The following is a 23,031-nucleotide window of genomic DNA, read 5'->3' as shown; positions in this document are numbered from 1 at the left end:
CAGCCTGCAGAGAAGTCATCATCCCGACGTAGTTGTGTTAAGAAAACAACCTCTCCCTCGATGTCGCAAAGACAAAGGATCTGGTTGTGGACTACGGGAGGAACAGAGACAGTCTCACCCCTATTAACATCACTGGATCTGGGGTTGAGAGGGGAGGTTCCTCGAGAACTTTAAGTTCCTCGGTCTACACGTCGCCGAGGACCTCACTGGGTCTGTACATACCGGCTGTGTGGTGAAAAAAAACCACAACAGTGCCTCTTTCACCTCACACGGTTGAAGTTGTTCGGCACGAGCCCCCAAATCCCAAGGACTTTATATAGGGGCATAATTAAGAAAATCCTGACTGGTTGTGGCGTTGCCTGGTTTGGGAACAGTACTTCCCTCTAGCGCAGGACTCTGCAGAGAATGGTGCGGACAGCCTAGCGCATCTGTGGGTGTGAACTTCCCACTATTCAGGACGTTTCCAGTGACAGGTGCGTAAAAAAGGCCCAAAAGATCATCGGGGACCGATTCACCCCAACCACAAACTGTTCCATCTGCAACCATCCGCAGCATTATAGCCGGGACCAACAGGCTCCAGTACAGCTTCTTCCACAAAGCCATCAGACTGATTAATTCACGCTAATACAATTGTATTTCTATGTTATATTGACTGTGCTGTTGTACATCTTACCGAAAATACTATTTAATGCAAATTACTATAATTTGTACACTGCACATTCAGTCGGAGACATAATGTAAAGATTTTTACTCCTCATGTATATGAAGGATGTAAGAGATCAAGTCAATTCCATTCAATTCAAATCCTGTGGCAATAAACTTCAATTTGCACTGGTCTGCTACAGGAGTCACGGGGTGTGTAGCATGAAGTCACGTGACTTCGCGCCCTCTACTTGACATCCAGGCGCCGTTTGGTTGGCCCAGGAAGATCACGTGTCTCTGGACCGGAAGTCGGCCAGTGTGAGCAGCTGGGCAGCGAGCAGCGAACGCCTCAGCCATGGACGCTTGGGTTCGTTTCGCGGCGACGAGCCAGGGGCGTGAGCGCGTCTTCAGGTACGGTCTGGCGCTCGGGTTCCAATCCGCCAGAGTTAACGGCGGTCGGTGAGTTACAGGGTGTTGTTGAGGAAGAGGCGGGCGCAATGCACCGTGCCCCGCCCCCTCCTCAGCGGATTGGTTTGCTTGTTCGGCTGTGGAGATCTGATTGGTTAGTTGGCATGGCCCTCAATGCGTGGCCTCGCCCGCTAATCAATGAAGGTGCTTTGATGTAGAGATCCCATCGAGTCTGAAGTTAATTTAGTTCAACGTTTAGTTTAAGTTTCAATTTAGACCTAAAAATAGAACTCAACTGGTCTTACATAAGATTTTAATGGGAGGTACAGGAAGATAATGGAGGGTTGTAGTGACTGGAAGCTTGTAACCAGTGCTCAATATAGAACAGAGATTAAAGATTAGCTTTATTTCTCACTTGTACCTCGAAACACACAGTGAAGTTCAGTACCGGACAAGCGCTTCCACCAAGCTGCTTATTTTCCCATCATCGTCGCTGATAACCCATACCCCTGCCTCTCTCCTCGTGAAAAAAAAAGTTGTCCCTCACAAACACAAGAGGTTATGCTGGTGCTGGAAATCCAGAGCAACATGTACAAAATGCTGCAGGAACTTAGCAAGTCAGGTAGCACATTTCACATAGATTGTGTGTGAATTTCACTCATTTCGCCTTTAAACTTCACCCTTCCTAAAACGTTGAGTGTGGCTCTTCTGGCTTATGAACCGCCTCCTCGATGGTAGGAAGGAGAAGAGGTTATGTGCCGAGTAGTGAGGGTTCTTAGCGGTAGATGCTACCTTTTGAAGCTGTCTGACCAAAGAGGGAAGCCTGTGTGGCCTCCCACTGTGCCCGGAGAATATTACCCAGGTTTTCTGCGTTTTGGATATAGATTTGAACTATAGACTTTTTTTCAGTCTTATTCGTTTTCATATTCTGTGTTTTACACCCGATCTTCCTTGGTTTTTTTTGTGGGGGGGGGAGGTAGATTTGGGGGTCGACGTGCCTCTTCCATTTTTGTTTTTTTTGTGCAGAGGGGGTTCTTTGGGGGGTTGATAATCATGCTGCCATTCTTTTCTTGGTTTCATGGCTATCTGGAGAGGAATTTCAGAGTTGTATACTTTAATAATAAATGAACCTTTGGATGACTACTGTCAGGGCATCAGGACGAGAGCTCTTTCTAATTCCAGACTGGACGATAGAGAGGCAGTGGCCAGTATTAAAAGGAGCAGGACCTGGCAAGCAGTCGAGTGGAAGGAAGAGTGGAACGCCCCTGCACTTGCCAGCAATCCATGCCTCTCTACGGGTCCTCCCAGCTCCAGGAGCTTGGACTTGCCTAGCAGAAATGCAGGACGCTGCGCCTCACTTAGCGTGGGTGGCTGATGGCACGTTGCCTCCTGTTGAACGAGCAGCAGAAGTGTCGCAGCATTGGGATAGTTGGGGTGCAGCAGGCATTGCCACTGGTGTAGGAACCAAGATGCCAAGGCAAGACCATCAGGCATAAGAGTACAAATAAGGCCACTTGGCCCATCAGGTGTATCTGTCAATTGATCACAGCTAATTTATTGTCCCTCTCAACCCCATTCTGTTGCCTTCCCCTCTTAACCTTTATCAACCTCTGCCTTAAATAAAACGATACAGCTCGAGAGATACAATTTAATATTCCCATTTCAGCCTGCTACCGCTGAGAACCACAACTGCATCCAACAGTTAATAAAGAAGTTTTAATGCTTTTGGACCATCTATCACTGCTTCAAACCGATGGAAATAATGTCAACACACTACCCCATGGCAGAAACAATGCTGCCGTTCTGGGCTATTAGTGCATTTTTAAAAAAATCAATGTTTTCAATTACCAATATCAGTTAATTTGCTGGCAAATGTGCAGTCCCTGGTAAATAAAACTGAAGATCTCAGAGGGACACTTGCGTCCTTTGTATTATGGAATCCTGGTTAACCTCTTCTGTACTGGCCGCAGTGATGCAGGTTGACAGGTTCATTATACGCTGTCAGGATATGACTGTCGAGTCTCTCAGAAGCTGAGGTAGAGGGGTATGCATCATGATCAAGTCCTCTTGGTGAACAGATGTATCAGTGTTGTCCCAAAACTGCTCACAGGACCTGGATTATCTCTCAATGAAGTGTCGTCCATTTTACCAGCCACGGGAGATTTTAGCGTTTCGTTTTCTTGGTGGCGGTATACGTTTCACCTCAGGCCAGTGAGAGACAGGCTCAATGTGATCAGCTGGCCTGAAACAGCACACCCTGACACCTTCCCCATCATCTCAGGGGACTTTAACCAGGCCAGCTTGAAAAAGTAACTAAATAGTAATCATCAACATGTTACTTGTAGTACCAGAGGAAACAACCCACTGACCACTGTTACACTAAGATCAAGAGTGCTTACTGTGCTATTCCACGCCCTCACTTCGGGAAGTCTGGTCACCTGGCTGTACTTCTGCTCCCTGAGTACAGGCAGAGACTGAAGACTGCAGCACCAGTAGCGAGGACCAAGAAGGTGCAGACAAGGAGCACTTACAAGACTGCTTTGAATCAGTGAACTGGTCTGTATTCAGGGATTCCTCTTCTAATTTGGATGAGTATACCATAGTTGTTACCAACTTCATTAAAACCTGTGTGGGTGAGTGTGTGCCTGCGAAAACTTGCTGTACTTTCCCAAACCAAAAGCCGTGGATGAACCAGGAGGTTCATTGGCTGCTGAGGGCTAGATCTGTGGCATTTAAGTCTGGCAACCCAGGTCTGTACAAGAAAACCAGTTATGACTTGCGGTGGGCTATTCCAAGCAAGGTTGGAGGTGACATGGGATGCAAGTCAACTCTGGCAGGGTTTGCAGGACATTACTCCCTACAAAGCAAAACCCAATAGCATGAATGGCAGCAATGCCTCACTGCCTGACAAGCTCAACGGCTTTTATACCCACTTTGAAAGGGAGAATATAAGTACAGCTGTGAAGATCCCTGCTGCACTCAGTGACCCCGTGATCTCTGTCTGTCAGGCTGTCTTTCAGGAGGGTGCACCCTTGCAAGGTGGCAGGCCCCAACGGAGTACCTGGTAAGGCTCTGAAAACTTGTGCCAACCAACTGTCAGGTGAATTCAAAGGCATTTCAATATCTCACTGGTATGGTCGGAAGTCCCCATCTGCATGAAAAGGGCAACAATAATGCCAGTGCCCAAGAAGAGTAGTGTGAGTTGCCTTAACGACTGTCATCCAGTAGGACTCACATCTCCGGTGATGAAATGCTTTGAGAGGCTGGTCATGGCTGGAGTCAACTCCTGCCTCAGCAAGGACCTGATTCCACTGCAATTTGCATATTGCCACAATAGATCTATGGCAGATGTAACTTCAATGGCTCTTCACGCTGGCCTTAGATATCTGCATAATAGAAACACCTATGTCAAGATGCTGTTCTTTGACTATAGCTCAGCATCATTCCTATAGCCCTGATTGAAAAGAGGGATCTCTGGACCTCCGTCTGCAATTGGACCTTGACTTACTGACCAGAAGACCACAATCTGTACAGGTGGGTAATAACATCTGCAGAAAACTGTGAAATTAATCAGATCCATCATAGGTACTCGCTTCCGTAGTATCCAAGACATCTCCAAGGAGCTGTGCATTAGAAAAGCGGCATCCATTATTTTTCCCCATTTTTCTTTACAAAACTACTCAGATTGCATGGAAATCATGAGTGAACAGCCACAAATTCTTAATTTGATTGAGGTCTGGACTCTAACTTGGCCACTCCAGGATATTAACTTTGTTGTTTTTAAGCCATTCCTGTGCATGTTTGGCTTTGTGCTTGAGGGTCATTGTCTTGCTAAAAACAAATCTTCTCCCAAGTCACAGTTCTCTTGCAGACTGCATCAGGCTTTCCTCCAGGATTTCCCTGTATTTTGCTGCATTCATTTTGCCATCTACCTTCACAATCCTTCCAGGGTCTGCTGCAGTGAAGTATCCCCACAGCATGATGCAGCCACCACCATGCTTTACAGTAGGGATGGTGTGTTTTTGATGATGTGTGGGGTTTGGCTTATGCCAGATGTAGTATTTAGTCTGATGGCCAAAAAGTTCAGTTTTGGTTTCATCAGACCATAGCACCTTCTCCCAGCTAACTTCAGAATCTCCTAAATGCCTTCTGGAAAACTCTAGCTGAGATTTCATGTGAGCTTTTTTCAACAGTGGCTTTCTCTTTAACATTCTTCCATAAAGCTGTGACTGGTGAAGCACCTGGGCAACAGGTGTTATATGCATAGTCTCACCCATCTCAGTCACCGAAGCTTGTAACTCCTCCAGAGTCACCATAGGTCTCTTAGTCCTCACTAGTCTCCTTCTTGCACAGTCACTCCGTTTTTGACGACGGCCTGCTCCAGGCAGGTTTACAGCTGCACCATATGATTTCCATTTCTTGATGATTGACCTAATTGTACTCCAAGGGATATTCAGTGATTGGAAATTTTCTTCTATTCATTTCCTGACTTCTGCTTTTCAATAATCCTTTCGCAGAGTTGCTTGGAGTGTTCTTTTGTCATCATGGTGTAGTTTTTATCCGGATACTGACTTACCAGCAGCTGGACCTTCCAGGTACAGGTGTATTTTTTACTACAGTCAATTGAAACACTTTGATTGGGCACTAGTGATCTCCATTTGGCCAAAACCCTTCAGTAGGAATGGAGAAAAAAAATGCTGAGGAGTAGATTTCAGAGGTGGGGAGAGGAGATGGAGAAAGACCAGGTGATGGGTTAAACCTGGAGGGGGATGGATGAAGCAAAGAGCTGGGAAGTCGATTGGGGAAAGAGATAGAAGGCCATGGAAGAAAGAAAAAAGGGGGTAGCACTGATGGGAGAGGCCAGCTCCAAACCGAGCACAGACACCACACCACACTGACTCCAGCGTCGTCTCACCTGGACTGCGGCAGGCAAGCCTGCTTTTGAGGCCTAGTCTTCGCTACAACCAAGGCCACGCTGCTGCCTCATCACCTGTCTCACCGGCAAGCAAGAGAAACAGGCCTGTGGCATCTCACATCATCAATAAACCACTTCTGCATTTCTCCAATGCCTGAACTTCCTTTTTTAGATAAGGGGCCCAAATGGTCTTCAATCAGTTTTTGCAACTATCTGTCCCGGAAAGCTGGAGCTCGGTTGTTAATAGTGTGATCCATTGGTTGTCAGACTATAGGGAATGTGAGTAGGAATAAGGGGGTGGTAAGACTAGTGAGGAGGAGGGCTGTCAGGAAAGCTGTGAGGAGAGGTTAACATAGAGCATTGGTGTACGCCACAGGAATAGGCCATGCAGCCCAGAATGTTGTGCCGAACCAACTAAACAGCAAATCAAAAACACTCAAACACTAATCCCTCCTACCTACACAGTCTCAATATCCCTCCATCTTTCTTGCATCCATTTGTCTATCCAAGTCTCTAACATATTTGCCTCTACCACCATGCCAGGCAGTGCATTCCAGGCATCCATGACTCTCTGAGTAAAAAAACTTCACCATCCCATCTCCCTTGAACCTATTCCTTCTCACCTTCAATGAAAGCTATCTGGTATTAGACATTTCAACCCTGGGAAACAGATACTCCCTGTCTACTCTGTCTACACCTCTCATAATCTCCCCTCCATCAGATCTTCCCTCAGCCTCCGGCACTGCAGAGAAAACAACCCAAGTATACGCACGTGCCCTGTAGACCAGGCAGCATCCTGGTAAACCTCTTCTGCACACCCTCCAAATCCTTCCTATAGTGGGGTGACCAGACCTGTAGGCAATACTCCAGATGTGGCCGAACCAGAGCTTTATGAAGTTGCAACATAACCTCAATGCCTTGACTAATAAAAGCATGCATTCCATAAGCCTTCTTAGCTAACTTATCGACCCGTATAGCCACTTTTAAGGAACTATCGACTTGGATCCCAAGATCTCTCTGCTCAGCAATACTGTTAAGGATCTTGCCCTTCACAGTTCACTGTCTTCTTGCATTTGCCCTACTGAGGTGCAACACCTCACATTTATCTGGGTTAAACTCCATCTGCGATTTCTCTGCCCATATCTGCAACTGGTCTATATCGTGCTGTATTCTTTGCCAGTTATTCTACACTATCCACAACTCCACCAATCTTAGTATCATCCGCAAGCTTACTAACCCACCCATGTATGTTTTCATCCAGGTTATTTACATACATCACAAACAGTAGAGGTCCCAGCACAGATCCCTGTGGAAAACCATTAGTTACAGACCTCTTCAATTAAATCTCACAACTATTACCCTTTGTCTTCTATGCGCAAGCCTTCTGAATCCAAATAACCAATTTGCTGTAATGCATGTAGACCTTCTGATTTAGCCCCCTCACTAAAACTGATGTGGACAACATTCCACTGCCCTACCATCATCAATCTCTCGTCACCTCATCAAAAAACTCAAGGTTGTTGATTTGTTTTGACAGGTAGCAAGCAGAATGTGGGGATGTAAAATTAATTGGGGCACATTAACTTGAATGATTAAACACAGAGGACCAGTTTCCTTTGCGAGGCAGCTCAGCACCTGGGCAGCAGAGACTAACCAACGTGGTGGAACTCAGCAGGTCAAGCAGCATCTATGGAGGGGAATTAACACTCAGTGTTTTGGTCCGAGACCCTTCGTCAGGACTGGAAAGGAAGGAAGTAGAAGCCAGATTATGAAGGGGGTCGTTGGAAGGAGTACAAGGTGACAGGTGAGGGAGAAGGTGGGTGGGTGGGAAGGATAGATAATGTGAAAAGCTATGAGGTTGTCAGTGGAAGAGGCAAAGGGCTGAGAGGAAGGACTCTACAGAGAGTGGCCAATGAAACAAAGGGATGTTAGAGGGGCCCTAGAGGGAGGTGATGGGCAGATGAGGAGAAGAGTATGGAAAAAGGGAGAAGGAAAGTGGGGGGGGGGGGGACAATTACTGGAAGTTAGTATTAACAATGATTTCTCTATCAGAGACTGAGGTGGCTAGGGCCGGGGAAGAGGGGATCACAGTGCCTACAATGTTGGGAGGTGGGATGAGATTAACGTCCAGAATTACATTAATGTATCAGACCTCCAGTTCAGTTAAACCTCTCAACTATTACCCTATGCTCAAGCCTTCTGAATCCAAACAACCGATTTGCTGTAATACATCTTAACCTTCTGTTTTAGCCTCCTGTGAGGAAGTTTGTCAAACAGGTTCCTCGCAGGAGGCTAAATCAGAAGGTTGGGAGCTGTGGATTACACCTCGGATGTCCAAGTGGGTAGAGTGTTCTGGGTGCAGGCTGCCAGACCTGTTGCCAGGGGCATGGGGAGGTGGTGATGGATGATCTCTGGCGGCAGGCGAGGAATGGTTTGACACGGTGCCTGTTTGCGTTCCAGGGCAGCGCAGTACGCCTCTGCATTACTGGCGTTCTCGCTACAGAAGGGCGGAGCGAGCCTGGAGCTGGTGAACCGTCTGAGACAGCTGGAGGCTCACCTGAGCCTGGGACGCAAACGTGAGTGCAATGGCGCCCCCCCTCCCCCCCCCCACACACACACACACACACACACTCTCCGGCTCCTACTGTCTCTAGCAGGGCAGGGATCATCAGCTCTGGAGTATGTGGGTGTTGTTGAAACCATTGGAGCCATCTGACATGGGCTTTGACAATCGGTCTTCATCTTCATCCTGTTACCCCACCCCTGCCTCGGGACACAGTCCAAGTTCACAGTGAAACTCCGCCTCTTTCCCCCTCCCCACACCATACACCATTCCATCACACACTCCCAGGGTCAGAAAGACAGTGAAGCTCCTTCTGCATGGTTCCATCACACACTCCCAGGGTCAGGCACAGTGTGGAGCTGTTCTGATCGAGCTGGGAGAGACCCATGGATAAACCGTTAGGTGAAGTTATTCTGAGGCATCGGAGAAGGTCCAGCAGAACACTTCAACATCTTAGTGAGTAGCTGTCCCACTGTGGGAGAATCTCCAGGGGTTACACTGCCTGTTTGGACAGTGTTTTTTGGCGGCCACTAACTGCACAGTCTCTCACTGCAGCGGCTGGCAAACTGCCAGAAGCTGGTTTTACACCAAAGGGTGTGAGAAACTCCCCACTGGTTTTCCAACCAACATCAGAACGCATCCCTTTCCCTCTGTGTCATCGTGTATCTGGGTGGGTGTGAGTGGAGGAGTGTTTCCTGGACAACTCGACCCCTCGGGACCATTGGAGCCTTTCCTGGAGTTGGAACTCTCTGGCATTTTGCCAAAAGGGCTGCCTGGTGTGGGTGATTTCCTCCCAACCCAATTTCAAAGGTTCTGTTACATCTTCTTCTCGCTGCCTAAACAGCAAAGGCAAGTTTTGGGGCCATTCACGAGACCCCACGACCTTGGAGCAACCGTACGCAACAGGATTTGCTGACGCAACAGGATTTGGGTGAGCTGTGAGAAGTTCCAAACTTTCCAGCTAGGAATGCCACTCCCTTTCTTTGTGGCTTTAACAGCAGACATATCTGCTTCCACTGAAGCAGCAAATATGTTACTGTTTTGTTGTTGGATTGTATTGCCACCAGGCCAGATCGATCACCAGGGAGTAGAACAGACCCCCAAGGAACTATGCAAAGGCTGTTGTCTCTAAAACCTCAGACGGTGCCTTCTGTCAGCGTTAATTAAACACGGGACGCAATGCCTTTTGCCTTCTAGACTGACTATAGAAAAGTGCTTGGAGGCCATGGAGGACCTGGTTGGTGTCGGTGGCATGCTGGCCTCTGAGAAAGGTTACAGAAAGGTGGTGATCTACGTGAGGAACAATGAGTTGGTGCATTGGGTTCTCAGCAGAGGGCTTATGGGGGAGGAGCTAGCAACTGCTCCCACACAGCGATCGTCCTCAAGCTCAAACCCTTCATCCCCAATGAGGTTCTCCCTCCCCAACTTGCGCACTTGGGTCAAGTGAGATCTAAGATCACCACCATTAGGCACGAACTCGAGCACCACACCCTCCGCAACGCTATCTCTTTCCAGCGCCAGCTGTTCACGCAGTTGGCCCGGGGGGAGGAGGATGCTGAGGGTCGATTTACTGTGTGATTCGAAGGGGTACTGGACTTGAGAGTGCCAGCAGGGAAGTGTGGCACTTTCAGAAGGACTGTCCCAACTCCCAGCCCAAGGAGTCCACCTCTAGCACCAATGCCCCAGCTGCCCCTGTCCCTGTGCCTTGCTCTGCCCCTGTGGTCCAGGTAGGGGAAACTTGAGGCTAGGTGAAGAGAGAGTGCGGCAGGGGACCGGGAGGACACTCTGAGGACCAGGAAGGCGAAGAAGATATCCAAAGACCTGAGGAAGAAGTCCCCTGAGAACACAGAGCTCATGCCCACTGTATACCGAAGAACCCGTTTGCCCTGAAGTTCAGCGGGAGGCTCGGGGAATGCACAGGTAGATGCGGTGATGGAAGCAGAGAGTACTGCTGCATGGGTGCACCTCCGGCCTGAAGAGGAGAAGAAGCTCTTCTCCCAAGAGGGTAGAGAGTGTAGACGTGGGGAGTATTTGGAGGGGGTGTGAATGCCGGTGGAGGTTGGACTCAAACCTGAATCCCTGGATGTGGCCTCAAGCCCTGTGGTGGGTGGAGCGTGTGTGTAGGAAGGGGTTGGTATAGGTGGTGTTACTCCTGATGTGGCAACTGAGACAGCCCTGAAGCCCTCCATCCAGGACTTATCAGTCCCTCCCTAGAGGCAAGGATACTGGATCATGATAGCGAAGCAACAAGCAGCACCCCCCCCCCACCCCCATCCTCAGGATCCGGCTTCCAGTGGACTCCGAGAACCTCAGGGTCCACTTTGGGCCTGACTCCTCAGGCAAGGGATCTACTCTCCTTCTCATGGCCCCTTCTGGCTCTCCTAATTTCATTCTTAAGCTCCTTCCTGCTAGCCTTGTAATCTTCTAGATCTCTATCATTACCCAGTTTTTTGAACTTTTCATAAGCTCTTCTTTATTTCTTGACTAGATTTACAACAGCCTTTGTACACCACGGTTCCAGTACCCTACCATCCCTTCCCTGTCTCATTGGAACATACCTATTCAGAACTCCACGCAAATATCCCCTGAACATTTGCCACATTTCTGCCGTACATTTCCCTGAGAACATCTATTCCCAATTTATGCTTCCAAGTTCCTGCCTGATAGCCTCATATTTCCCCTTACTCCAATTAAATGCTTTCCTAACTTGTCTGTTCCTGTCCCTCTCCAATGCTATGGTAAAGCAGATAGAATTGTGATCACTATGTCCAAAATGTTCTCCCACTGAGAGATCTGACACCTGACCAGGTTCATTTCCCAGTACCAGATCAAGTACAGCCTCTCTTCTTGTTGGCTCATCTACATATTGTGTCAAGAACACACCTAACAAACTCCATGCCATCTAAACCCCTTGATCTTGGGAGATGCCAATCAATATTTGGGAAACCAAAATCTCCCACCACGACAACCCTGTTATTATTACACCTTTCCAAAATCTGTTTCCCTATCTGCTCCCCGATGTCCCTGTTACTATTGGGTTGTCTATATTTAAAAAAACACCCAGTAGAGTTATTGACCCCTTCCTGTTCCTAACTTGCATCCACAGAGACTCTGTAGACAATCCCTCCATGTCTTCCTCCTTTTCTGCAGCTGTGACACTATCTCTGATCAGCAGTGCCATGCCCCCACCTCTTTGCCTCCCTCCCTGACCTCTCTGAAACATCTAAAGTCTGGCACTCTAAGTAACCATTCCTGCACCTGAGCCATCCAAGTCTCTGTAATGGCCACAACATCATAGCTCCAAGTGCTGATCCACGCTCTAAGCTCATCCACTTTGTTCATAATACTCCTCACATTAAAATAGACACATCTCAAACCATCGATCTCAGCGTGTCCCTTCTCTATCACCTGCCTTTCCTCCCTCTCGCACTGTCTACAAGCTTTCTTTATTTATGAACCAACTGCTACTTCCTCCGTCACTTCAGTTCGGTTCCCACTCACCCAGCAATTCAAGTTTAAACTCTCTCCAATAGCCTTTGCAAACCTCCCTGCCAGGGTATTGGTCCCCCTCAGATTCAAGTGCAACCCGTCCTTTTTGTACAGGTCACACCTGTCCCAAAAGAGGTCCCTGTGATCCAGAAATCTGAATCCCTGCCCCTTGCTCCAATCCCTCAGTCACGCATTTATCCTCCTCTTCACTCTATTCCTATACTCACTGTCACGTGGCACAGACAGTAATCCTGAGATCACTACCTTTGAGGTCCTGCTTCTCAACTTCCTTCCTAACTCCTTGTAGTCTGTTTTCAGAACCTCCTCCCTTTTCCTACCTATGTTGTTGGTACCACTATGTACCACGACCTCTGGCTGTTCTCCTTCCTACTTCAGGATATCATGGACGTAATCAGAAACATCCCAGACCCTGATACCTGGGAGACAAACTACCATCCGCGTTTCTTTCCTGCATCCACAGAATCGCCTGAATGACCTCCTAACTATAGAGTCCCCTATTACTGTTGCCCTCTTCCTTTCCCTACCCTTCTGAGCCACAGGGCCAGACTCTGTGCCAGAGGCGCGGCCACTGTTGCTTCCCCCAGGTAGGCCATCCCCCCCAATAGTACTCAAGCAGGAGTAGTTATTGTTTAGGGGGACAGCCACAGAGGTATTCTATAGCATCTGACTCTTGCCCTTCCCTCTCCTGACTGTTACCCACCTATCTGTCTCCCGAGGCCCCGGTGCGACTGATTGCCTGTAGCTCCTCTCTATCACCTTCTCACTCTCCCTGACCAGACGAAGGTCATCGAGCTGCATCTCCAGTTCCCTAACGTGGTCCCTAAGGAGCTGCAGCTGGACACACCTGGCGCAGATGTGGCCGTCCAGGAGGCTGGGAGTCTTCAGGACCTCCCACATCTGACACCGAGCACAGAAAACCGGCCTCACACACATACTTCCTGTCTGTATTCTACACAGGCAACCTACCTCGCCTCAGCATGTTATTGCCTAAGCCATGTTGAGTCAAAGCCCTCCTACTCTGTGCCTCGATCAAACTGCTGAATAAATAACTTGTCTCCTTTTAAACTCTCCTCGCTGGTCTAACTGGCTGGCTTATATGCACTTGCGCAGTCGTGCCTCGATTGCATGCCGAGGTCAGTTAAGTCCTTGCATGTCATCCTCAGACAGAAGGGGAAAGGGAAGAGGAATGCTCTGTGTGGGAATGAGGGAATGATGGGGCGACAGTTTAAATCCTTCCTGGATGACCTGGTGAGAGACATCAGGGTGGGGAGCAGCCTCACTCCTTCAGGATGGTGGGCCACAAGGTGGCTTTGGCACCACTCGAGCTCAGGGACCAAAGAGCATTCCTGCTCTGTCTGAGGAGTGTATTGTGAAGGGCAGCTCCACTCTCACCGAGAGGGATACTGCTGCAGAGGTTCGATATGAAGCTCACCGTAGCTGGTCTCAATGTGAGTGGTAGCAGGGGTTCTCTCCACAGGTTTACCAATCTCTCAGTCCTTGGGGATGAGGGCTATTGGGTAAGTTTCCTGCAGAAACCCCATACCATCCCAGCAGATGTTTAGTTGGCTCCTGGAGTGGCAGGTAAGGGTCTACATGAGCCACCTCAGCTCCAACTCTGGTGGGGTGGCGATCCCCAGCCTTCCAACTGGAAATTATGAAAGTCCAGGATATCATTCCTGGTGGTGCGCCTGGATGGAAGTGTGTGGTGTTGCAGAGATGCCTGTTGCATCAGGTGTCCATCCGGCTGAGTTCCATTGACCCTGATGAGTGCATCATCCTCTGGGGAGATTTCAATGGTACCCTCAAGGTGGAGGACCACCCTCGTCTCCAATACGACCGCACATCAGCAAAGAGGTTGAAGGAGCTAATGGGCTCCTTTGGTTTGGTGGATACCTGGTGGAATCCTCTTCCCCCTCCCCCTCAAGGGAAAGAGAGGGGAGACATAACAAACAACTCACTGCAAGTTTGTTGCATCAGTTTCTCCAAGCTCTGAGCCAAGAAAGTCGGCCCCAGAAAGGCTGAGGTCTCTGGACACACAGCCCACGACAACTAACCCGCTGCTCCCGATGTTCCATTAGGCGCGTGACACCTCAGCCAGGGGCACAGGCCTAGAATCAGCCTGTCTCCAGAGCCACAAAAATCCAGTACCCTGAAGGCACGCTAGTCTTCCAGGCCACGTCCTTGGGGTATCAAAAAGCGGCTGGTGGTGAGGCCCCGAGAGTGAGTCCCATTCCTACAAAGTTCTGAAATCAGGGTCAGGGTCAGGCAAAACCTCCAGTTTCTATATCAGGAGTACACTAGGGCACTCTGAGATTGAATGGCTTGAGAGAGAGTTGCTTGACCTAAAGTCCCGTCTTGGTCTGAGCGCTGGCTACTAACATTTAAGGTAGGAACACCAGGAGAAGAAGGGTGCACTGAGGGATCTGCGGCTCGAGCACTGAGGTCACGGATCCAAGTGCTACATGATTTGGACCGTGGCTCACCCTTCTTATATTCGTTGGAGAAGTGGCAGGGAGCCCAGAAGCCGGTAGTGGAGTTACTAGCTGCTCATGGCTTCACCGTCACAGATCCTGATGAAATCAACACAGAAGGCCACTCCTTCTATGAGTCTTTGTTCTTGCCAGACCCATCAAGTGTGGACACGTGCTGTGACGTCAGGAAAGAAGGTTTTCCAGTGGCCAACCCTGAGGACGTGGAGCAGCTGGACACTTCCCTGACTTGGGCACAGCTGTCTACAGCCCTTTGGCAATTCCGGAGAGGCAAGTCTGGGATTCAGGCTTACTGGGATGTCCTGAGAGATGACTACAGATTTGTCCTAGTGGTGACCCTAGCCACCATGGCAATGTCCTTTTCATTGTAGAGAGCTGTTGTGGTCCTATTGCCCAAGAAGAGAGACCTTCGGCTGCTAGAGAACTGGAGTCCAGTCTCTCTCTTTTGCAGGGACTACAAGATCTTTGCCTGGGCAATGGCCAATTGTCTTGGCAAGATACTCAGATAGGTGATCCGCCCTGATCAATCTTACGCAGTTCTGGGCCTGTCCATTGAGGATAATGTCCAGTTGGGACCAGATGCACCTACTCCAGGAAACTGGGTCCCTGGCAGCGTTTCTCTCCCTTGACCAGGAGAGGGCGTTTGTCTGAGTAAACCACAGTTTCCTGGTGGGCACTCTGTAGACATTTGGCTCAGACCACACTTTGTAGCCTGGGCTTGGCTCCTATACTCTGCTGCAGAGTGCCTCGTCAAGGTCAATGGATCATTGACGGCGCCCATTCCCTTTAGAAGAGGAGTACGTCAGGGTGTCCCTTGTACACCATGTGTAGAGGCATACCTGTATGTGAAGAGGTTGATGGGTTTGGATCTGCATGAATGGATGTGGAGGTCATCCTCTCAGCCCACACAGTGCTCCTAATAGTGGCTGATCCCAGTGACCTGCCGAGGATGCGCAAGTGCCAGGCAGTTTTCTCGGCATCATCCTCCGCAAGGACCAGCTGGGTGAAATGTTCCGGACTCTTAGTGGGTCAGTAGCAGGTGGACTCCCTTCTGGAGGAGATTTTGAATTTCCTCTATCTGGGAGTCTACCGAAGTCCTTCTGGGGAGACCAGGCTGGTGAACTGGCAAAAGCTGGAGAAATAAATTCATAGTCTGGCTGGGGTGCTGGTCAGGTCTTCTCGGGGTGCTTTTCTATCGAGGCAGGGTGGTGGTCACTATGTTGTGGTACCAGATGGTCACCTTGACCCCAAACACCCCTTTTGTCACCAGGATGCAGAGGAAGTTAGTGGACTTTCGGGGGGGGAGGGGGCGAAGAGGAAACACTGGGTCACTGTAGCAGTCCTGAGTCTCCCAATGAGAGAGGGTGGACAGTCACTGGTGTGTAAGCACAAAATAATCTGCAGATGCTGGGATCAAAGCAACACTTACAGTACGCTGGAGGAACTCAACAGTTTGGGCAGCATCAGTGGAAACATCGACTCATCGTTTCCACTGGTGTGTATCTGTACGCGGTTAGCGACTCTCTGCATCACGATCCTGCAGGGACTCCTGTGTGCCAAACACCTTCCCAAGTGACATGTGTTCATGGCGTACTTTCTCTGGAGGGGCTGCTGTCTTCACGAAGAGAGGCGGCTGCTGCTGGCAGGTGTTCACTGTGCTGCTTTGTGGAGGCTACCCGGCTTCTATGAAGACCTGCTCAGAGTCTGAAACATGGTTGCCTCCAGCGTGGAATCCCCTCGAGTGGCAGAGGGCAGAGTCCTGACTGAGGGAGTGGGCGACCCCTGCCCTATCCCGACAGATGTTGGTGAAGCTCAGGTGTGTGGAGCAACTCTAGCTGGGCTCACTTGCACTCCGACAGAGCTGTTTGATCCAGGCCCAGACACCAGGATCTCATCCGGGAGCTGGGCCCACATAACTTGAGCCATTTCTCATCGACACCTACACTCCCTTTCAGGGATGCAGGTAGTAAGAATCTGAATGGGCTGCTGCTCCTCGCCCTCCACATCCTCACCCTTGTCTGCTGTCCCGACACACCATGGAAGCCTGTCATTCCACCTAGGGGTGAGGGGGTCCCCAATAGCAGTCCACTTACAAGGGAGTTCTTCCCATGCACCTTCAGGACCTGAGGTCGAGACTGGTCTGCTGTAAGTTTCTTAGTTTGTGCACGGATCTCCCAGCCACGTGTCACTTCTGCGGGCTGGAGGAGACCATGTACCACATGTATGTGGAGTGTGCGAGACTGCAGACTCTTTTCGCGTTTTTGTGAGGGCTGCTCCTCACCTTCTGGTTGCATCTTAGCCCCACCCTATTTATAGATGGTCATCCAGTAATGAGGACGTCCTTGTGAACTTGCTCCTGGGGCTGGCTAAAACAGCTATCCGTGGGTCCTGGAAGCGGTTGGCATAGGAATCTGCCAGAGCAGACTGCCTGGCAATGTTTAGGGGCATGTCTGTGCCCAGGTAACTTGCATTGTCTACAGCTACCACAGAGGCATTCCGGGACCGTTGGGCTCCGCAGGAGATTAGCACTATCATTGATAGAGGTGGGAACATTTTGCTTTAATGTCGTTTGTCTAGTAATTGTGTTAGTCACTGTTTTGAATATTTATTTGTAGTACTGTATTTGTAATAAAGACATTTTGTTTAAAACAAAATGGTTCAGGCACAGAGTGAAGCCCCCTCCACACTTTCCCATTACGCACTCCCAGAATCAGACAGAGTGAAGCTTCCTCCACACCATCCCATCACACACTCCCAGAGCACAATTTTCACAAAAGAGTGATTTGCTGTACAGTCAATTGCACTGGGTTGCTGTAAATGCCTTGGATAATAGTGTGACTGCAGGTTTCTGTAACACTGAGTCAGCGGACAAGCCTGTTCTCCTAAGGCATCCTACTGCCCGTTTCTGAGACGCAAGGATGAGATTTTCGATCCTACTTCAGAATTTGGCAGGGTTTGAGGGTTGGCACAACATTGTGGGCTGAAGGGCCTGTACTGTGCTGTACTATTCTATGTTCTATGTTCTAATCGTAACCAAGGTGTAACCCCAGAGCCCGGTGCAAGACTGCCAGGGTGGGCTTTGTGTATAAGCAGAGGGCAGACATGAGCAATTCAGCGGGACGGTGAGACAGAGTACGGAGTCTTTTATCTTTTTTTTTTTTTACCACTGATGCGCATGACAGCAGTGCCCTGGGTCCTATGTTGTGGATCTTTCTGTGCACCTGGGACAGCTCAGTCCGGTGGGATGGGGGTGAGCTTGGGTGTTCCGGATGCTGCACGTCTCTGCCACTCTGTCTGCGTCTTCCACAAGTGTTCAGGTTGGGGAGTTCCGCAGAGTCCCTGGAGGCCGCCAAGAGGGCGATTCACCTGTCCGACCTGGTGCTACGTTTCTGCGTCACTGTCAGCCACCTGAACCGGGCCATGTATCTGGGCTGTGACAACCTGCTCTGGGCGGGCAAGGTGGGGCTGGCCCCAACGCTGGACCAGGGCAAGTGGAGCCAACGCTCGTTCCGGTAAGCACTCGATCCCCACAGCTTCAAAATTCATATTAATGTCAACTTGTGCTGTCCTATAGCACGGAAGCCGGCCCTTCAGCCCAAACCATCCATTCCGACTCAGATTCCCATCCAAACTGGTCCCATTTGTCTGTACAGTATTTGATCCATAACCCTTTCCTATCCTGTTCAAGTGGCTTTTAAACATTGTAATTGTACCCACCTCTCGTCACTTCATGAGTCAAGATTGTTTAATGACATTTCCAGTACACAGTGTAAGGGAGAAGAAAGTAATTGTTACTCCAGCCCCAGTGCAGCACAAAAAAAAACAAAGATACAGAACACAATAAATAGAAATACATAAAATATCTTGCATACATAGGTTAATTGTATGTCCATAAAATGATGCTAGGCACAGGAGTGCCTGTACATGAGGTGACTGTGACAGAAAGTGATAAAGGTGATGGTAGAGTTACTGGTGCCGATCAGCCTTCCTGTTTGGGTCTGCTGGTCCCGGCGTGGGCTCCTCCTTGATGGGAGTGGACAAACTATTTCATGTAGCCACAGCCGTTTGTGTGGAGAAACTCGGCCCTCTGGCCCCCACGCAGTAAATCCCCTCTCATGGTAAATATATGGCCACTAATCCCTGTCTCCCCTTCTCTGGGAGAATCCGTGACAATGTCATGATATGGAGGTATACTAGATAACCATATCTATCCTTCTCTACCAGGTCACCCAGTCTCCTGCAGAGAAAAACAGTACCAACCGATTCCTAAACACTCAAGCCACCAATACCAGTAACATTTTTGTGAATCTTTAAGCACACCGAGTTTAATGACATCCCTCCTAAGGCTGGGTGACCAGAACCGTACACACGCAGTGCAGTCTCAACGTCCCAAATGATGTACCATGACGAAGGCCAGTGTGCCAGACACCAACTTCATCATCCTCTCTACCTGTGTACTTTCAAGGAACCATGTTCTTCTACTCATAGCTCCCTCTGTTCTACTACACTCACCAACACCCACTCATTCACTGTATTCACCAAACTGACACATTGCCATTCTGTTCCTGTGCACACTCCATTCCCAGCAGTAACTACCTCCCCTATTTGACTTGCTCCAGCCCCAAAACCCCGTCCCTGGTAACCACTCCAGCCCCAATACACCTATCCCAACCTGTGTCACCCTCCAGCCCTACACTCCTACCCCCTCTCTCCGTCTCTGTGACACCCGCTGACTTCCGCAGACCTCCCCCTGCCCCGTGACACCCTCCGGCCCCTACTGACCTTCCCCCGCTTCTGTCACACCTTCTAACCCCTACACCCTCCCCCAGCCTCTATGACACCCTCTGAACCCTGCACCCCTCCCCCCTCATTTCTGTGACACCCTCTGACCCCCTCCACCTCTCCCACCACCTCTGTGACACCTTCCAGTTCCTACTGTTTCTGTGGCACCCTCCAGCCCCTACACCGCTCCCCCCAGTTTCTGTGACACCCTCTGGCCCCTAGACCCTTCCATCAATTCCCAGCCCTTGATATCTCTGCATCCTCCCATTCCAGGTGTTACTAATTCCTTTCTCATCATGTCGCTGACCTGAGCCTCAAGCTCTAGAATTCACCCCCAAAACCTCCCTATGCCTCCTCTGCAGCATCCCTGTTTGGACGGTACCTTTGGGTTCCTCCCAACACCCCTGCCCCCCAGTGTCACAGTGGTGTCAATGATGAGGCCACCCCAGCCGGCTCTGTCTCCGTAGATTCGTTCCACGCTCCCCGTCAGCTGCCTTTACTCGCCCATCCCCGGTGCAGTCGTTTTCCTCTGATCATCATCATTTCTCTCCCCCATTTCAGGTACTACCTCTTCGCTCTCATCTTGAACCTGAGCCGTGATGTCTATGAGCTGAGCGTCCTGGCGGAGCGAGAGGCGCGAGGCCGTGGGAAGGCGGCCGGGTTGGAAAAGGACAGCGGGATAGTGTCACGTGTGCGGGCCCGGTTGCGGCTGCTCTGCTACGTCCTGTGGGCTAACCCCCCTCTGCTGCTGGACCTCCTGAAGAATGGATGTGACATCTTTATCCCCCTGGACCGCCTGGGTTTGTTGAAGACCAACCCAGCGGTGGTGGCTTTCTGCGGCCTCTCTTCTTCTATCCTCTCTATCCTCACCATCTCCCAGCCCTGGCTCAAGCTGAAACCTTAAACCAGAACAAGGATTCCAAACCAGCCCAGCCCGACAACGGGACACTGTGGACGATGGAGGGTTGTCACCTCTCATCACTGGCATGGGGCTGAGAGACAAGTTTATCAACTCAGTGACCTGCCCCTGCAACAGTCTACAGACTCTACTTGAACAGTTATCATTTCCAGTCTCCAGGGTCAATTAAAGTGACTTCAGAACTATAGCAACTATAGCTGGTGACTGAAACTGTGACAAGTGCAACCTCAAAAGCTGCCTTGTGTAGTTGGCAGCGAGTGGAAGACAGTTACATGAGGGGCATGTTGCCCCACAAATGCAAGGCTTCTCTATCCGTACCCTTATCTGCCTGCCCCTTTTCACTGATGGGCATTTGTGTCAATGTAGATATTTTAGTTGCACATTAGATATTATTTTCATAACTGCCCACGATCATTGTCCTGGATGCATTTCCCTAGCTAACCTGCCCCCTTAAACCTTCACATTGAACTTAATGTAAAATTCTGTCAAATTATTGTCACTTTCATGGGTATCCTTATTCCCATCCATTAACACTGTTTGACCTGCTGAGTTCCTCCAGCATTTCGTCTGTTGATCTCTCATGTTACTGATAAGTAGTTCTGTTCTCTTTGCAATGTTTGTTTGTTTATTTCATGTAAATTGACATCCACTGCCTTGAGATTTTATTTTTTAAAAAAAAAGGCTTTTGCGCTTTAACTCAATGAAGCACAAGAACAGGAATGAGGAAATGGGAGCAACACAACCTGCTAGAGGATCAGCAGGTTGAGCAGCTTGTGGGAGGAGAGAGGAATTGTCGACACCACAGGTCAAAGCCATGCATCAGGACAATTTATTTAAACCACTCCCCCTACCCCACCCAGCGATGCCGGTCCACCCTCCCGGTTCCTTCAAAAGATGTTAGTACATATGTTAGTATATATGTTAGTATATATTTAATGGACTGCACAAAATAGCGGCCCATATTTTTCTTTATGTTCACCTAGATGCTCTTACACTTCTAGAATGGTTCTTGGTTAGTCAGGGCACCAAAGATTACAGGGAGAAGGTAGGAGAATGGACTTGAGACAGATAAAAGCTTAATCATGGTAGAGCAGACTCCATGGGCTAAATAGCCTAGTTCTGCTCATATCTTAAACACACCTCTTCCCCACCCTACCCACCAGTCTTCTAATCTTGAGTTTCTCCAGTCATCAGGGTTAGTCCTCACAAATCCTCACTTCCCCCATGTCACTGTCTCTACATCTAATGACCCTTGTTTAGAACCTACGTTTTGTCATTCTTCACCAGAACACAGAACTTGGGAGAGAATTGTGGGCAGAATGTTGAAACTTGGGGGAAGAGGGGAAACTAAAGGAAATCAATGGGTACAAGTGCAATCCTACCCTCCTCAGCTATGCTAACTGTGGGCCACATGCTTTAGGTCATTTTTAAAAGAACGTGTTATCTGTAAGATTCTGTCTATTGTAACTTGTAGGTAAAATGAATTTAATATGTATGCAGCACACTTTGCTTTTAAGAATAAAAATCTTTATTCAGGCTAGAGTACTGAGACCAAGGTGGGTCAATATACACAGCTCTAATTCTCCCCCATCTCCTCAACTCCCTGGCTAGAGATGGTGCTCCACAATCAGAATCAGCTGTAGTATCACTGACATATCATGAAGTGCATTGGTTTGTGGCAGTACAGTGCAATACAAATTACTGTGGGTTACAGTAATAGTGCAAAAAGGAGTAGTAAGCCAGTGTTCATGGACCAGAGATCTGATGGCAGAGAGGAAGAAGCAGTTTCTAAAATATTGAGCATGGGTCTTCAGACTTCTGTACATACTCCCTGCTGGTTGTAATAAGAGGAGGACATGTCCTGGATGGTGCGGGTCCTCAGTGGTGGAGTGGACTGGGCTGTGCCTGTGATAAATCTGGCTATGTCTACATCCTTCTGCAGCCTCCTTCAATCCTGTGCCTTGCAGCCTCCATACCAGGCAGTGATGTCCTCTGACTCCTGCTCCTCGCTGGGGTGGAGAAAGAAGTTTGCCATTCAGTCCAAGCTTTTTCCACTATTCAGAGCATAGTCAGAGTTACAGCTTAGACAGGCTGGGCCCTTACTGAATAGGATCCCCATCTAAGCTACTCCCATTTGTCCACATCCCTCTACACCTTTACTATTCCTATACTCGCCTCAACCACTTCCTCTGGCAGCACTTTCCACATACTGACCACCCTCTGGCTAAAAGAATCCCCCCCTAAGCTTGCACGTTGGTTGTTTGTCTGCACTATAGGTATATCTTTCATTGATTCTGTTGGTTTTCTTGAATTTACTGTGCAGGCCCCCAAGAAAATGAATCTCAGGCTCGTACATGGTGATCTACAAGTTCTTTGATAATAGATTTGCTTTGAATTTTAAGGTTCCTATTAACTCAATATTTTCACTAACCCCATGTCCCCTCATTCTCAATTTATTCTCCCTTTCTCCAATGCCTCAGTAAAGTTCCAACCTTCCCAATGTCTCCATAACTCCAGCAACATCCTCAAGTGTCCTCATCACTGATCATGGTTAATGAAATCTTGGATTCATTTTGCCCATATCCTGCACTCTCATTGTCAAATGACAGGACAATCCACCTCCACGTGTTAGTAATCCCTCACCTTAAATGGGCCATTTCTCATTCTGAACCCACACAAGCAATAACCTCCCAGTACCCACACCAGTTGTCTTCAATCTTTTCTTTCAACGTTACCATTCTAAACTATTAACTCCTCTTGCCCAGTCCCAGAATAGTTTAAACTGCCCAGTTTAACCTCACTC

At 49.1% G+C, this 23,031-nt stretch overlaps 1 protein-coding gene across 1 annotated transcript; it reads left to right on the top strand.

Annotated features, from left to right (window-relative positions):
- The first annotated feature begins 944 nt into the window (after positions 1 to 944).
- pex11b (peroxisomal biogenesis factor 11 beta) lies at positions 945 to 21,768 on the top strand. Its single transcript, XM_072238195.1, has 4 exons — positions 945 to 1,053; positions 8,426 to 8,541; positions 17,838 to 18,039; positions 19,871 to 21,768. The coding sequence occupies exons 1-4, from the start codon at positions 998 to 1,000 to the stop codon at positions 20,211 to 20,213; spliced, it is 717 nt and encodes a 238-aa protein (XP_072094296.1). The 5' UTR covers positions 945 to 997; the 3' UTR covers positions 20,214 to 21,768.
- The last annotated feature ends 1,263 nt before the right edge of the window (positions 21,769 to 23,031 follow it).

The sequence above is a fragment of the Mobula birostris genome, chromosome 2, assembly GCF_030028105.1.
Source record: "Mobula birostris isolate sMobBir1 chromosome 2, sMobBir1.hap1, whole genome shotgun sequence".
NCBI lineage: Eukaryota > Metazoa > Chordata > Chondrichthyes > Myliobatiformes > Myliobatidae > Mobula > Mobula birostris.
Note: the sequence above shows the minus strand (reverse complement) of the source record. Positions and strands in the feature narration are given on the sequence as shown.